General features: G+C 42.3%; 1 protein-coding gene across 1 annotated transcript; it reads right to left on the bottom strand.

Moving 5' to 3' along the window:
- Positions 1-11913: 11913 nt before the first annotated feature.
- Positions 11914-12997, bottom strand: LOC141011846 (cilia- and flagella-associated protein 20-like). The gene is made up of 6 exons (XM_073485174.1): positions 12914-12997; positions 12704-12783; positions 12512-12623; positions 12227-12415; positions 12022-12135; positions 11914-11919 (listed from the first exon to the last, which is right to left on the bottom strand). The coding sequence occupies exons 1-6, from the start codon at positions 12995-12997 to the stop codon at positions 11914-11916; spliced, it is 585 nt and encodes a 194-aa protein (XP_073341275.1).
- Positions 12998-14400: the final 1403 nt, after the last annotated feature.

Genomic DNA, 14400 nt, shown 5'->3' with positions numbered 1-14400 from the left:
CCGCAGCTCCTCTGTTCATCCTGTTAGAAATCCCCCTCAATGCACAGCCTCGTTTCCTGGCCGCAGCCTGTGAGTCATCTGGAGGAAAAGCTGTTTTTTTTTGTTTTTTTTTCTACGGTCTTGATGTGTGTTTTATTTGCTCCTCCAGCTGCTGTGCGGATCTGACGGGCTGGAGGAGAAAATCCGCGGCGGTGATAATTTGTGGATGAAGCCGCATCTCTCCCATCTTCTGCTGCGGGACGTTTCTCTCAAACTATGACCCAATCGTTGGGTGTTGCGTACTTTCAGCCCCTCCTCGTCCGGAGCTGCGTCAAGGCGGACGGAGACACGCGGAGCGGCGCCGGAAACACGGAGGAATTTATTTCAAAATAAGAGTAGACTTTTTTTTTTTTTGTTTCTCCCCCTTCTCAAAAATAATGGTCCAGCTGGTGTTTTCATCCGAGTGGTAGATGTAATAATGATCCGAGGATGGAGACGGTTTATATGCATTATAAAATTAGACCAGAGTTAGGGGACAGCCTGGTGTGGGGGACAGACTCGTTATAATTTAGGATATCTGTGAGTTTATTTCACAGATTAGACTTCAGACTGCTCCCTCCTGACTCTGTCACAGTATTCAGCATCAGAGCTTTTTGCTGACGAATGCATTAACTTTAATTTTCTGCCTAGCACAGCGTTAAAAATGATGAAAATCGTTAAATTCCAGTGTTGTGAAAAGCACCCAAAATTCATACTTGAATAAAAGCAAAGACTACGTGATAAAATATTACTTTGGTTAACGTGCAAATAGTATGTGTCAAATAAAAAAAATATTATACATGTTTGTAAGTGTTTACTGAATGCAGTGGGTCGACCAGTTAGCTGCCTGGCCGATCATTGGCTCCAATATTCAGTATTTTTCTCGATAGCGATTGCAGATTAATAAACTAAATATGCTCTGATGCAGCGTGCAGTCGGCAAAATAATCAGTAACTAAAGTTTACAAATAACTGTAGTGAGTAAAAAGTACAATATCTGCCTGCAAAATGTAGTACAAGTACCTCAAAATGAAACTTGTGTACAGTATCGGAGTAAATATACTCGGTTACATTCCATCAACCTGTAAACCCTCTCTGATGGCGGACAAACACACTGTGTGTACACACTTTTCATCAAATTAGCCTCCTGGATATTATCATCTATCGCTTTATTCATGTTCAAGTTAATCGAGCTCAAATGGAGCTAAAGACAAACTGCTAATTGGCTCATTAATCTTGAGAAACAAACAGGTTATTCATATTTAAATGTTTCCATCTTTACCTTTTACAACAGTTTGTGTTCAGATGTTTTGCAGTTTTACACATTTCTGCCAAGTGATTTTTTTTGTGGTACTGTACTGTAATATATAATATAATACACAATAAGTGCAGGTAGTTGTACGTGTTTAAAAAGGCTGCTGGTGTTACTGTTATTTAATGTAACGTCTCATTTGTTGTTAGTTTTCCTCTTCCATCTGTACTTTGTGCTGCAGTTAAAGTCAGCTTTATTTTGAAAAGCCTCGCCGGAAGCGCGGTGTTTAACCGAGGCCAGCCTGACAGCGGTCCCGTCCAGCTGATGCCAGGCTCAGCCTCCCTGAGTTCAGTTTGCCCGGTGCGCACCGAGGACTCACAGGGGTCAGGCGGCTCCAGCGTCCTGCGCACTCGGCACCGGGACCCGCGCAGCTGCCCTGCGGCTCAGACTGCACCCTGCGCCCGCAAGAGCCGCGGAGGGCAGAGGGGGGACGGCTGGCTCTGCTGTCCGGACTCAGATGAACGCACAGGAGAAATCTCTGGAGACGGTTTTAGCGCTGATGCCGAGATGAAAGCGGCCGGCAAGCAAGTGACCGTGACCGCGGACAAGCTGAACGGGGACATGAAGCGCAGGCCGAGCTACCCCGGAGAGCTGCGGGCCAAACACGCCAACATGTCAACTAAGATCTGGGTGAAAGTCGCGATGGCGATCGTGTATTTCCTCTGCGTGTCCGTGGCCGCGTTCATCCTGGTGATTTACTACGTGTTTTTCTGGACACCCGACCAGCCGCACAACATCACCAGCACCGCGGCGCCCAACCGCACCGAGTGCGCACCGCTGTTGGGATGACTATATAGCACGCACGCACGCACGCACGCACGCACACATCTACACACATTATGTAGGTGACTGCACACACCTGACATGCGGCTGCAGCAGCAGGGACGGATGGATGCGAGGGACATGACCGCATCCAGAGTTTGGGATGCTGACTGAGGACAGAGAGGGCAAAGAGCTGCGGGATGCATCAGCAGGAGGCAGGAGGCAGGAGGCAGGTGGGGAGGGGGCGACTGTTGTTTCATCGCCAGCTTTACCCAAACACCCCGTCCTGAGGGGGGCTCGTATGTTTTAGCATTTTCTTCTCACAGACCCCAGAAACCTCCTGAAAGGATGTTTGATTGTCTTTGTTCTTGATTTAATGTGTTGTGGAGGATAAGATGGTGGTTTCTTCTGGAAGTCACACACTCACATCCGGATGAGACGATGAGCACAGACATGTAGGAGGCCTTCAGAGTGACTGCAGGTGAACCAGAAGTCTTTAACTGCTGCTGAACTTTAGTCCAAAGCTTCCTGCCGCACTGATCCACGCCGATGACACACACAATAACACTTCAGGAGAGGCTTTCTTAAATCTGTTCTGTGTTCCTGCAGCCTCAGTGGAGCTGCAGCCATCGATTAGTCTCTCTCGATTAATCAATTTGCTGTTTTGGTCTATGAAATGTCAGAAAATGGTGAAAAAATGTGGATCGGTGTTTCCCAAAACCTGAAGTGACGTCCTCAAATGTCTCGTTTTGTCCACAACTCAAAAGATATTCAGTTTCCTGTCGCAGAGGAGGAAAGAAACCAGAACATATTCACATTAAAGAAGCTGGAGTCAGAGAATCGTGATGTCTTCCTTTAAAAGACTTACGCTGATTATTCGATTACCAAAAATTAAACAAAGTGATTAATTGTTGCAGCTCTAAAATTGATTAAAACGAGTCATCTGAAGACGTAACTTTGGGTTCTGGGAACACATTTTTCATAATTGTCTGACATGTTAAATAAATAATTGCTTTTAATTAATCGATAAAGACGATAGTCGTCAGATGCAGCCCTGAGCCTCAGCATGTGGTGGATTTGATTTGTTTGGCAGATTCTCATTGTTAACGTATTTAACGTATAACATCCTCACGTTGGACAGTTTAAAAAAAAATCAAAGTCAACGCAGCAGAACCAGATTTACAGTCTTTTTTATTCCACACATACTTGTGGAGCCTATTTTACCCACAATGCAGTGCAATTGCTGAAAGGTAGACAAGAGATTCGCGTGAGGTATGATAGTAGTGGCTGGAGCCTTAAATAGAGATTACTTGGAGAAATGAGTAAAAATAATAAATTTTCAAACTTTAGTCCGAGCCGACACTGACTCAAGTCCTGTACTGGTCCTGTACTGGTCCTGTACTGGTCCTTTGTGTTACTATTAGAATAGTTTTACATGTTTTAATGCTCAAAAACACATCAGTTTTCTCAGTTTTCTCTGTATTCCCCCCCCACCCCCCCCACCCCCCCTGAATACCCAGTCTGCTCTGATTGGTCCGCTCACACAGGCCTGAGCCAGCACCGCTCACCGTGACTCCGGTTGGCTCTGTCGTGTTTTCAGCTTCCAGTTAGCTTCACTTTTAGCATGAATATAGGTGTAAATTATGCAACTGTGTGACACGGTGACGTAGTGTGATGTCACAAAGTCACAGAATTAAAGGCGGGACTACTGATGAGGTGTTCAGGAGCAGTGTTTTCTGTGGGAAAGAGGAGCTTCTGTTGGCGTGGACTTTTTAACTTTAAAGACCTTCTACATGCACAAGAACCTATTTAACACACTGAAGGAAAGGAAAATACTGAAAAAGCATAATAGGTCTCCTTTGAAACATCATTTCTGCCTCGTCGAGAACCTTTTTAAACCCACAAAAGACCCCTTAGCACTCTTAAGACCCCCCTCAAGGACACTGAGAACCTGATTCCTGCCTGAAAATCAACCCAACCCAAGGGATCCCTGGAACCCTCTTAAGTACGTTAGAAAACCATTAAGAAAACCACCAAGCAACCAATCGAGAACTCTTGAACCCCCGAATGCATCATATAAAGAACCTCTTAGAACCCCAAAGATTCTGCACCTCCCTCTAAAACCCCTTCAAGGACTGCTGATCTCCCCCGAAGAAGCTCGGAGACCCTCCAGGACGTCACTGAGATCCACCGCTCTGCACTAACGGAGACTTCTTTTTCAGATATGCCTAAAGAGGAATGATGGACTCTCTTTTTCTTTCGTTCTTTCTCTCCACAGCAGGATGCTGTTTGTATTCAGGTATCTAGAGGAACTTAAAGCGATACTGTACTGTAGCAGAAGTAGCCTAAATTGTGATCTCCGGTAGATCGTAGCTGTATGAAACGCGAGGCGATCACTCTATACTCTCAGTAGTTGCAGCAATTTTACCTTTTTAGAGCAACTTTTGTCTTGCGTCACCTCACAGAATGAGCTTAGATATTCAACGTACCTCTTCTTAACGACACAGTTTGTTCACCTCACTTCCTGTTCATAATTTAGGCTACGATCCTTAAACCTACTAGACTGTTTTATTTACGATGTAGCCTTGAGAAGTTATTGTTATGATATGATAAACTATGCATTTATTCCAGTGTGGGTGTCGTCATTCCGGCTGCTGTCAGCACATGAAGAAGCCCAGACGGCCGTGTGGTTTCATTCTGCGCTCATATAACAGAAGGACGTTTCACTGGAAAGGCCAAGCTGACGTCAGCTGAGAGCTATTTTGAATTTTTACAGCTGAAACATTTCAGCTTTTATAACATAACCCTCTGTGACATTTTCAACATCCACTTCCTGTTCAAATCTGTGCTGGTAGGTTCAGAAATTACACCAGGAAGTATAACTTGTGTGTAATATAATATAATACTTGTGTAAAAGTACATTCAGCCTCTTCAGCAGGACAGTTGCTTGGCCTTCTCCTCAGCCCCTGAAATCCACTGACCTTTCTCATGTTTATCTAATTATCATGCTTTAGTAACTGGAAGAGTGTTTGTCAGGTCTCCTCTGATGATGAGAAAACATCCTCAGGCAGAGGCTGCAGCTTTATGAGCAGTTAGCAGCAGTGTTTTTTATTTTTTGATACACTTCTTGTTGAAATGAAATCTTTCAGACTACGTAAACTATAAATCTATGACTGTCCTGAATACAGTCTTTTGGGCTCCAGAGGTTTGGTAGTAATCAACAGCGAATATATATTAAAAAAAAATTGATTCGGTAATTTAATCATGCTTAATTTTAACAACAACTACTTTGATCTGCTCACCTTGCCGCTCCTTCAGCTCTTCTTCCACCTCTGGTCTCATTATTGCACACACAGTTTGCCTTTACTGATTTGTTTATTTAGCATAAACAACAAAACAACGATACAAATATCCAACTCCCAAAATTAAAAACCGAATATCTACCCGACAAATGAATAGTTTAATATTCACCTACTCAGTTCCACATTCAGTATTATCATCTTTTGATGGTGATGGTAACACCATTAGAGCTGCAACCATGTCAGATTTTAACAACACAATTTTTGTGGCCAAACAAATTTGTGATAATGAAATTATCTGGATATCTACAGACATTTGAATGCTACGAATCGAATCGAACTTTGTTTACTGTGTTTAAGTGACCCTTAATAGACGAGTGTAGAGGGTGAAGAGTCTGTGACCAGAACTGAAGAACAGTTTCATTCAACAGAAGAGCTCATAAACAAAAGATACACAAGGCCGAACGACTGCTGGATTATTAACACGATATCAGTATTCCATTTTTTAATATCACGGTATCAATATCAGGATATTGTTACACCCCTAAATACTATATTTTAATGCACAGTTTTATAGAGAGGTGATGAAATAATAATGAATAATGAATAATGAAATATAAGACTAGAAAAACTACACACCCAACAGTCCTGTAAGCGACGTTGTCTCGTTTAAAGGGGCACTATGTAGTTTTGATATTTACAACATTAATGAGGTAATTATACAAACTCTGAAATGTCATTTTTTTTCGATAACTGAATAAACAAGCTGTTCTCAGAGGAAAATAAGGTTCAGAACACTGTTTGAAACTAGAAAGGTGGCAGGGTCCGCCACATATAAACAAAGTAAAGCAGTATGAAACTGTGTTGTCCTTTAAGGTCCGTTTGTTTATTCAGTCATGAAAACAGAGATAATTTGTTCCTTTAATTTGTTTAGGCATAAAAAATCAGTCAATAAATCTTTCTCTTCTGATTAAGATTTCTTCCTCAAACCTACAGAGTGCACATTTAACTCTTACTAAAGTGAAACCTTGTAGTCGGCCCCAAATATTAGCTCGCTCACTGAACTGATCCGGTGACGGCCATGTTGGTGTTGGTGACGTATACTGAGCGAGACGATGCTGTTCACTGAGCGGTGAACAACATCAAAGAACTGCCTGCTTTAAATAATGTTTAACGTACATTTTAAAATATTTCAAATCTAAAAGAATTTCCAATCTGAAACTTTATTTCAATGTGTATGAATGTATTTATTCATTTCTGGTGATTTCATAGGAGTTCATAGGAGGCTTTTGATGCATCAAGTGGGGATCTTCTGAAGTCGTTTCAGCTCAGTTTCTTTGTGTTTTCCTTGCTGAGCTGCACCGGAGGAAGAGGAACACAAGGAGATTTTTCTAGTAGCACATTTTTGTACTAACCAACCAGAATTTGACTCCCAGTAGGGCTGCCTGTGGTTTGGTCCTGTGTCACGTTTTGTTGGATGGGAAGTTGGTGAGGAAAACAAACTGGAACAAAACTGGACAGAACACATAACTTCTCAACCCAATCGCCACAATAAATAGTAGCATTTCTGCAGAACCACTGATAACACTGTGTTTATGCTTTGTTTAGGTTTTGTTAGGATTAGAAAAACATCATGGTTTGGTTTAAAATACATGTTTCAGTCGCCACGATCACGGATGGAGATGGTCCAACTTTCCATGAAAGTTAGCCGGTTTTGAACTCCACAAAAAACTGGAAATGTTCCCAGGTGTCCTTTAAAATATCCAGCGCTGTGATTCCACCTGTGGTCGGTCGTCTGGCAGCCTTGTTGGCTTGTAATAACGCCACCACCATCCCCAATGTCAACCTTGGACATATCTGTGGTTTGTAAAAACATTAACTGCTAACATGATATCCTGGAGACTGGGCTGAACTTCATTGTTGGAAGTACAAGGGAACATCTTTGGGTTGTGGATAAAAACAAGATACTTCAGGACGGCATCTTAGACTTCAGCAACATTTAATCAGAAAATAATCAACAAATTAATTGACAATGAGAGTAATTATTACAACCAATAATGAAAAAGCCTAAGACAACGTCTGTAAAAAATAAAAGAAAGCCTAAAATTGGAAGATGGTGTAATGTACAATTCATCTGACGTGTTTTACTGTAAGTAGAGGTCAGGTCAAACTTGTAGAGCAAAGTGCTCTCGAGATGGAAATATAGTTGAAACAAAAATAAACAGGTAAAAGCTGTGATGGACAAAATGTTGCTTCTTAGTTATATTAATAATCAAGAGGACTCAAACACACACACACACACTCACAAAACCTCTTCTGTGTGCACAGGGGAGTTGACTCCATGTATTATTTGTAATAACACAGACACAAACAGTGTGTGTGTGTGTGTGTGTTAAGTTAGCAGCTGAAGTTGTCAGCTGTCGTTCTTCCTCGCAGGCTGCAGCAGCCGCGACCTGGAGGCGAGCACGTATGACTCAGCAGAGCTCGCCGTCCTGTCCGGACTGCAGCAACAACAAACAACAACACCCTGCTGCAGTTTGTTAACACCTCTCTGTCAGTCATTCACACCTTCCTCCTCTCCTCTTCCTCTCTCAGCCTCTGTGGGTCCAACATGAGCTGGCCGGAGGGAAATCTGAAGTAGAAATCATTATTCATTTATTAAATCCACTGTCGCGCAGAATAGGAGCAGTGTTCTTCACGATGTTTAATGAACTCATCTGAGAGCGTCAGGAGGTGAATCAACACAAAGCTGATCTCCAGCTGTAACGTGACAGGAATGTGTTTCAGGTGCAGAGCAGGTTTCTGTCGGACAGAAGAGCCGCAGCACAAACTCTGAACTGCTGAACTCAAAGTGACCATCAGCACAGGCAACGACACATTACCAGGATCTGACAGGTGAAGAGAGGCTGTGGAAGATCACTGGATTCCCTACATACTGAATTCAGTGTATTTTTGTTGCATGGTGGCAAGTGGTTTTCACATAAAAGAAAACTTCATTGTTGCACAATGAAGTTTTCTTTATATTTTTTATTCCACAAATGAAATTCATGAGTGAAACTGAACTTGCAGAACTTCAGCCTGAACTGAACATTTACAGCTCTGACAGCAAACGATCAGAAAGATGCACAGAAATGAAAATTGTTTTTTTAGTTTTTAAAATGTATTCATTTATCATTAATGATTATTATTACGTCATTACATTATTATTATTATTACGTCAGCAGACAACACACAAACTCAGAAAGGCTCAGGTACAGAAATTAAACCCTCGCCATCACACAGCCCAACTTTTTACACAGGTTCTTGAAAACTGTCAGCATCCACCAGCACACCCTCTCTTTCTCTACATCTGTAGGGCTTGGAGAGGACTTTGCCCACAGAGAAGAACCTGCAGATGGCGCTTGGTTGATTTGGTGGTGTTGTCAGGTGAACTTTAAAAATAGAGGCCATGCAATGATCAAGTTGCGGGTCTTCCAAATTCAGTGAACGCAATAGACCCTCCGCACTGTCTGCCATCTCACACAGGTCTTTAAAAATGGCCTTTTTGAGGTTTTTCAAGGATCCGATGTTTAAATCTGCACCTTCGGCCTTTGCCCATGTGGCTTCAAATAGTCGCTGAATGATGTCATCTCTGTTTGCAGGAAGCACACAAAGTTTTAGGAATAACTTCCAAACCACCATCTCGACAAGTAACTTGACGGACGATTTGTCGTGTTGTGAACTTTTTTGTCCATCAAGTTCCTTCAAGACCGCCTTATAATGTGAAGAGTGGTCACATTTGAGTCTTGAGAGTCTTCGGCACATGCATGAAAGCCTGTGTCACCCTTAGACTGCGGTATTCACAGTGATTATTCAGCCACCAGCTCATTAGGGCTATGAAATTATGCACGTGGATCTCTATGTCAGCATACATAATAGCATGTGAGACGTCAACATCACTATTCCCGTTAGTTTCTCTCCCAAGTCTTTGTGTTTCTGGAATAACCTGGGAGATGATTCCATTTGTGAGGTGACTGTAGACGATAACACTCAGTTCCTTTGTGACTTCCTCGGATTTACCACTGTAAATTTTTTGGTACAAAGGAATCAGAGCCAGCTCATTTCCCCCATCACTTTCACCATCTTCTGTCTGAAGCAGAGAGTCAATACTATCTACGAGCAACTGCAACGACTGACTGCTTTCATCGCTGAGGTCCAGGACAAATTGGGCCCTTAGCTTGGCTGCAATGCGGCAAATGGCTGCTTTGGCAAAACCCTTTGCAAAAAAGGTTTTTATCTTGCTGCGCACTTCTTTCAGTTTGCCCTTCTGTTTGGGTTCTGGACTGGGACTTGCAACGTCCGCCAACAACTATAATCTCCTGAGAGATTTCGTATTTCAGTGTCTCATACGCAGAGTGTGGCACGTCATCCAAAACAGGTTTTGTGACGTTATGCAGTTCTTTCCCAATTATGCTCTGGACAGCTTTAGATGTTGCTTTCACAAGGCTGTCCTGCACTGTTGTGACTGATGACTGAAGGCGATCATCAGTTTCTGCAGACTTCAGGTTTTCTTCCTTCCTCCGTCCAAATAATCCATGTTTGGCAGCAGACTTAATCTTGTCCATCAATGACGCTAACGTTATGCCGGCATGTTCAACCCTAGTATGAAGTCTGCTGTGTGGAGTGATGTGCCCATCTGTTACGGGCTTCTCGGTGTTCAAACTAGTGGAGAGTACAAAGTTGACGCTCTCTTCAACATCTTCTCTCAACAAGTCTCTGACAGGTGTTTCAGGCTGACACACTCGACTGGGTCCGAAAGGCCCATAGCGTCAGCAAAGTTCTGAGTAACAAGTCCATAGGGGACATTGTCTGCAAAAGTCCTGCATGTGAAGCTCTGCATGGCTCTGAAGAAAGTCCAAAATATCTTTAGACACGGCTGTTTTGATGTCTAAAAGCAGGTCTGCCAGCATAGTGGCCTCATCGGCGGATCCAGACTTCAACATTTTCCACCTTCCTGGCGTCATCCTTTGAAGAAAGCATTCATCCAGTTTTCGAACAGCATCGTTGGCTAACGGCTCCTGTGTCTGAGTTGTGTCCTGTGTTTTTGTCGCATCCATGGTGACTGTTGCTGTTTTCTGATCCATCATCTTTGGGTACTCTGTGAATTCCTTGGCGAAGTTTCCACGTACTGAGTTGATCGTTTTAACACCAGCAGCAATCAATCCCACAACCGAACGTGTGTGTATGTTGACTCCAGGCAAACAAATGTAACCATGGAACAGTGATCAAAGCCAACAGTGATGCAGTAAGGGCAATGGTTTTTTTGAATAAACGTGTTTTCATCATCTTTCTAGCAATGTCAATTATCAACTTTTCTGTGAAGACACATGTGCAAGACAGTGCATTATCATTTTTGATTAATTATTAAACATTTTACACATAAAAGTATGAAAGAAAATGAGTTTTCCCCTAAACTAGCAGTTAGTAATTATGTAATTATGCTGAAATGACTAAGCGCTCATGGGTTGGAAGTTCAACATGTTGACGTGCGTGTTGTGGCTGGTGTGATCCCATCAGACTACTGTTAATTATCCTCATAATATTGGAACTGGAGTCATTTTTTGTGGTGCAAGAGGTGATTTGATGGATGCTGCTGCGTCCCCTACAGGCAGGTTGGTTCAGAGCCAAAAACTCAGTCACCTTCAGGCACAAAGCTGCAAAAGGACAGATTTTCTATGTCAACACACATTTTATCAGCAAAAGGTTACAGGAGTGACATGAATTTTATCAGCTCAAAATGAGATGCTGCAGAATCACTCTGTTCGCCTGGATTCAGTTAATGTGTGAAGCACTTTGGATTTGTACTAATCTACCTGAAAGCTGTAGGATGAAGCTGAATTGATTTATTGATGAAAACTGACAAATTTTGAACATTTGCAATCTAAATGAATTAATCTGGTGCACTTGGAGAGTATCAATCACGTATCACATCAAGAAGTTGGAATGACAATTTCAGGGTTTTTAATAATGAAATATGAGCAGTTCACCAAAAAAATGAAAATCTGATCATCAGTTACTATAAAATTGTAGTTGATTTGCAGCATTTTGCAGCATGATTTGCTCCATAACAAGCACGTTGAGAACTTTGTCCGTTTTGAGATTTGTCGCTTCGTCCACATTCATAGAAAAGGTGGCCTTTTTTAGCTTTTCAGCCAGCTGTCTCTTGAACTCGGGGGCAAGGCCGTGTGTGTTTAAGTAACTAGCGTGGTTGTTGGAAACCGATAATTTAGCCAAAGATTATTTATATTTGATGAATGGACTCATCTGTTTTTCTTTGTATTTTTAAACACCAGCACCGGGCCTTCATTCTAGTAGTAGGTATCTGGATTATTGTGAATGTCCTGGTTATTTGGCTCGTATTGATACTGTCGTCTTTAAAATACAGCATGCATTGAAACTGAGGACTAAAAAACTTTATTTTGCAGAAAACCATACACATCAAAACTCCACATCAGGTCCGGGGAAGAGAGCAGGTTGAGAATATCTACTGCTGCAAGAGACAAACACAAAAACAGACGGGGGGGTAAGACAAGTTATATGTGGTGTTATAAGTGAATGCAGTGATGTGTGTGTGTGGATGTGTGTGTTTCACCTTGGCTTTCTGGCTCCGGACAGGCAGGCTGAGTTTAAACTCTGCCGGGAGCTCGTCCTCAGAGTACAGTCTGTCTGAGAAATACACTCTCCTTATTCGACAGTTAGCGTGGATCTGAGAGGAAAACAGCAGGTCAGACATCAGCAACTGAAAGAGAGTACAGTCAGAGTTGTAGCTGGTTTCTAATCTGTCTCTGTGCACTGACCTGTACACGCAGCGTCTCAACGTAATTGGTTCCATAGGCCCGCCTGGTGAAGTCCGACAGGTCGAACTGAATCTGGTTCCAGCCGTCGTCCATCCTCATTGGCATGGTGCAGAGCAACGGGTCCACTCGCGTCGTGCTTCGGTAGGTACTCAACCGAAACCGCCGGCGAATGTTTTTATCATCTAGCACCTGAAAGTTTAAAGATGGGAGAATATGTCCACTTTACTTGTTTATACCACCAAAACATGGAGCAGGTCGGTATCTGTGAGAGTGAATATACCCTACCTCGACTTCAAAGGCGAAATACTTCTTCAGATTCTTGACGATGATAACAAGAATGGGAAGCTTGATGCCCAGTGTCTTCTTGAGGTCTACAGGACATGTTATGTAGGTGGTACTACAGAGACGAGAAGAGATGAGGGTGCTTTAAAGAGTTGCCCTGAGCTGAAGAATCAGTTCAACAGACAACAAACTCACCAGACGTTTGCCCCCTCGACCTCCAACACCTGGGAGCGGATGTCATTGTCTGTGACTCTCTGGATGTGACCATTCCTCACCTGTGTACACACAGAAAATTATGTCTATAAAGGCTGCGCAGTCAATGGAAATATAGTTAGTTAGCTTTAGCACGACCAGCTAAGGAAGCTTGATAAGCTTCACAGCATCCAACTCTGAATCGCTGCTTACCTTTTCATCCCATATCTGAAGCGGTTTGCTGCCGATGCTGTAGAAAATAGACAAGAATCTGCCTTGAAATGTGTTTTTAAACATCTTCTCTGAGTTATGTTCGTCCACGATCGCTATACACATGTGTTTAGTACAATGTAGAGGTTAGCAACAGATTTAGTTTGTAAACACTGTTTACTTACTAAATCTGTTGCTAACCTCTTTATTATTTCTGTTGCTAAGGAACGGAATATTTAAGCGGTTCCATGCTGGTTGTTAAGCGGTGATGCAGCTCTATTTCACGAAGACCCGCCCCCTACTAAGCTTCCGATTGGCTGCTCTTCTAACCCCAACAAGAGCAACCAATCAAGCCAATTAGAGGCAGATTAGGGCGGGTCTTCGCGGAATGAGTTTAATAATAAAACCCAAATCTTCAATATGAGGGCTCATTTAGTGGTTTTGACTAAATTAATCCCAATGATTATTATAAATGAGCTATTTTCACATTCATTTTATGTATGATCATCAGAGCTGCCCGAGGCATAAGTGAACTAAGCGGCTGCTTGGGGCCCCTGGCCACCAGGGGGCCCCAATCGAGAAAAAAAATTCTTTTTTTAATTTTTAAAAAAATTTTTTTTACTTGTGTAGCCAGGTGAACAAGAGACCAAGACTGTTTTCAGACTGTTAAGACAGTGTTTTATTATTCTGTAGGGAATTATTAGTGTTAGCAGTTTCTTTTTGTTTAGGTGACACTGTCACTCTAAGAGCGGCGCAGCGGTAGGTTGCTCATGGGAGATCATGAGAAATCACGGCGTTCCCGTGTAGTTAGTTACACGGAAGTAGCAGTAGCGGGAGTGAAAGATGGACTGCTGAGGTGTGTATTTTGATGTCGCGTGTGAAAAATATCCCCATAGATAAAGACAAGAATAACTGTTTGCATAAACTGTGTCCATTTTTATGTGTTTGATGAATTTAGAGGGGAGACAGAGCGCACTGAGGTCAAGGTGTGTGACTTGGCGCACCAGCTGCACACAGGAGTGCGAGTGAGTTTAAGACTATTCACAAAATGTGTTTTAAGCTCATGCAAGAATGTTTACTTGAAAATGTATTTTGTTCATTAGTGTAATTTACAGTATGTTTTCTGTGAACTAAAGAATATGCTGTAATATGACTATGAGTTATGTGGCCGGGAAAATGTATTTATTTGTTTTTCTGTTTTTTATTTTATTTATTCAGAAAGAGCCACTGCTGTTGTCTAGAGTCACTCTTAACTAGAGCAAATGTCTCGGACACAGAGATAAGTGTTTGAAGTTCATAAGCTAACTGAGGTTTACCGTCAGTGTGACGTACAGTGAGGAAAAATATTTTGTTTGTTTGATACTGATTACCTCAAATCCTCAAAATTGCAGTGTTAATGCTGTTTCTTTTATAAATTGCAGTCGGGGAATAAAAGACCCACAATAATAATTCTACTGCGTCCGGTCTCCTCATTTATGACCTGGCCACAC

The sequence above is a fragment of the Pagrus major genome, chromosome 2 (assembly GCF_040436345.1).
Source record: "Pagrus major chromosome 2, Pma_NU_1.0".
NCBI lineage: Eukaryota > Metazoa > Chordata > Actinopteri > Spariformes > Sparidae > Pagrus > Pagrus major.
This window is presented reverse-complemented; position numbering and strand designations above follow the sequence as displayed.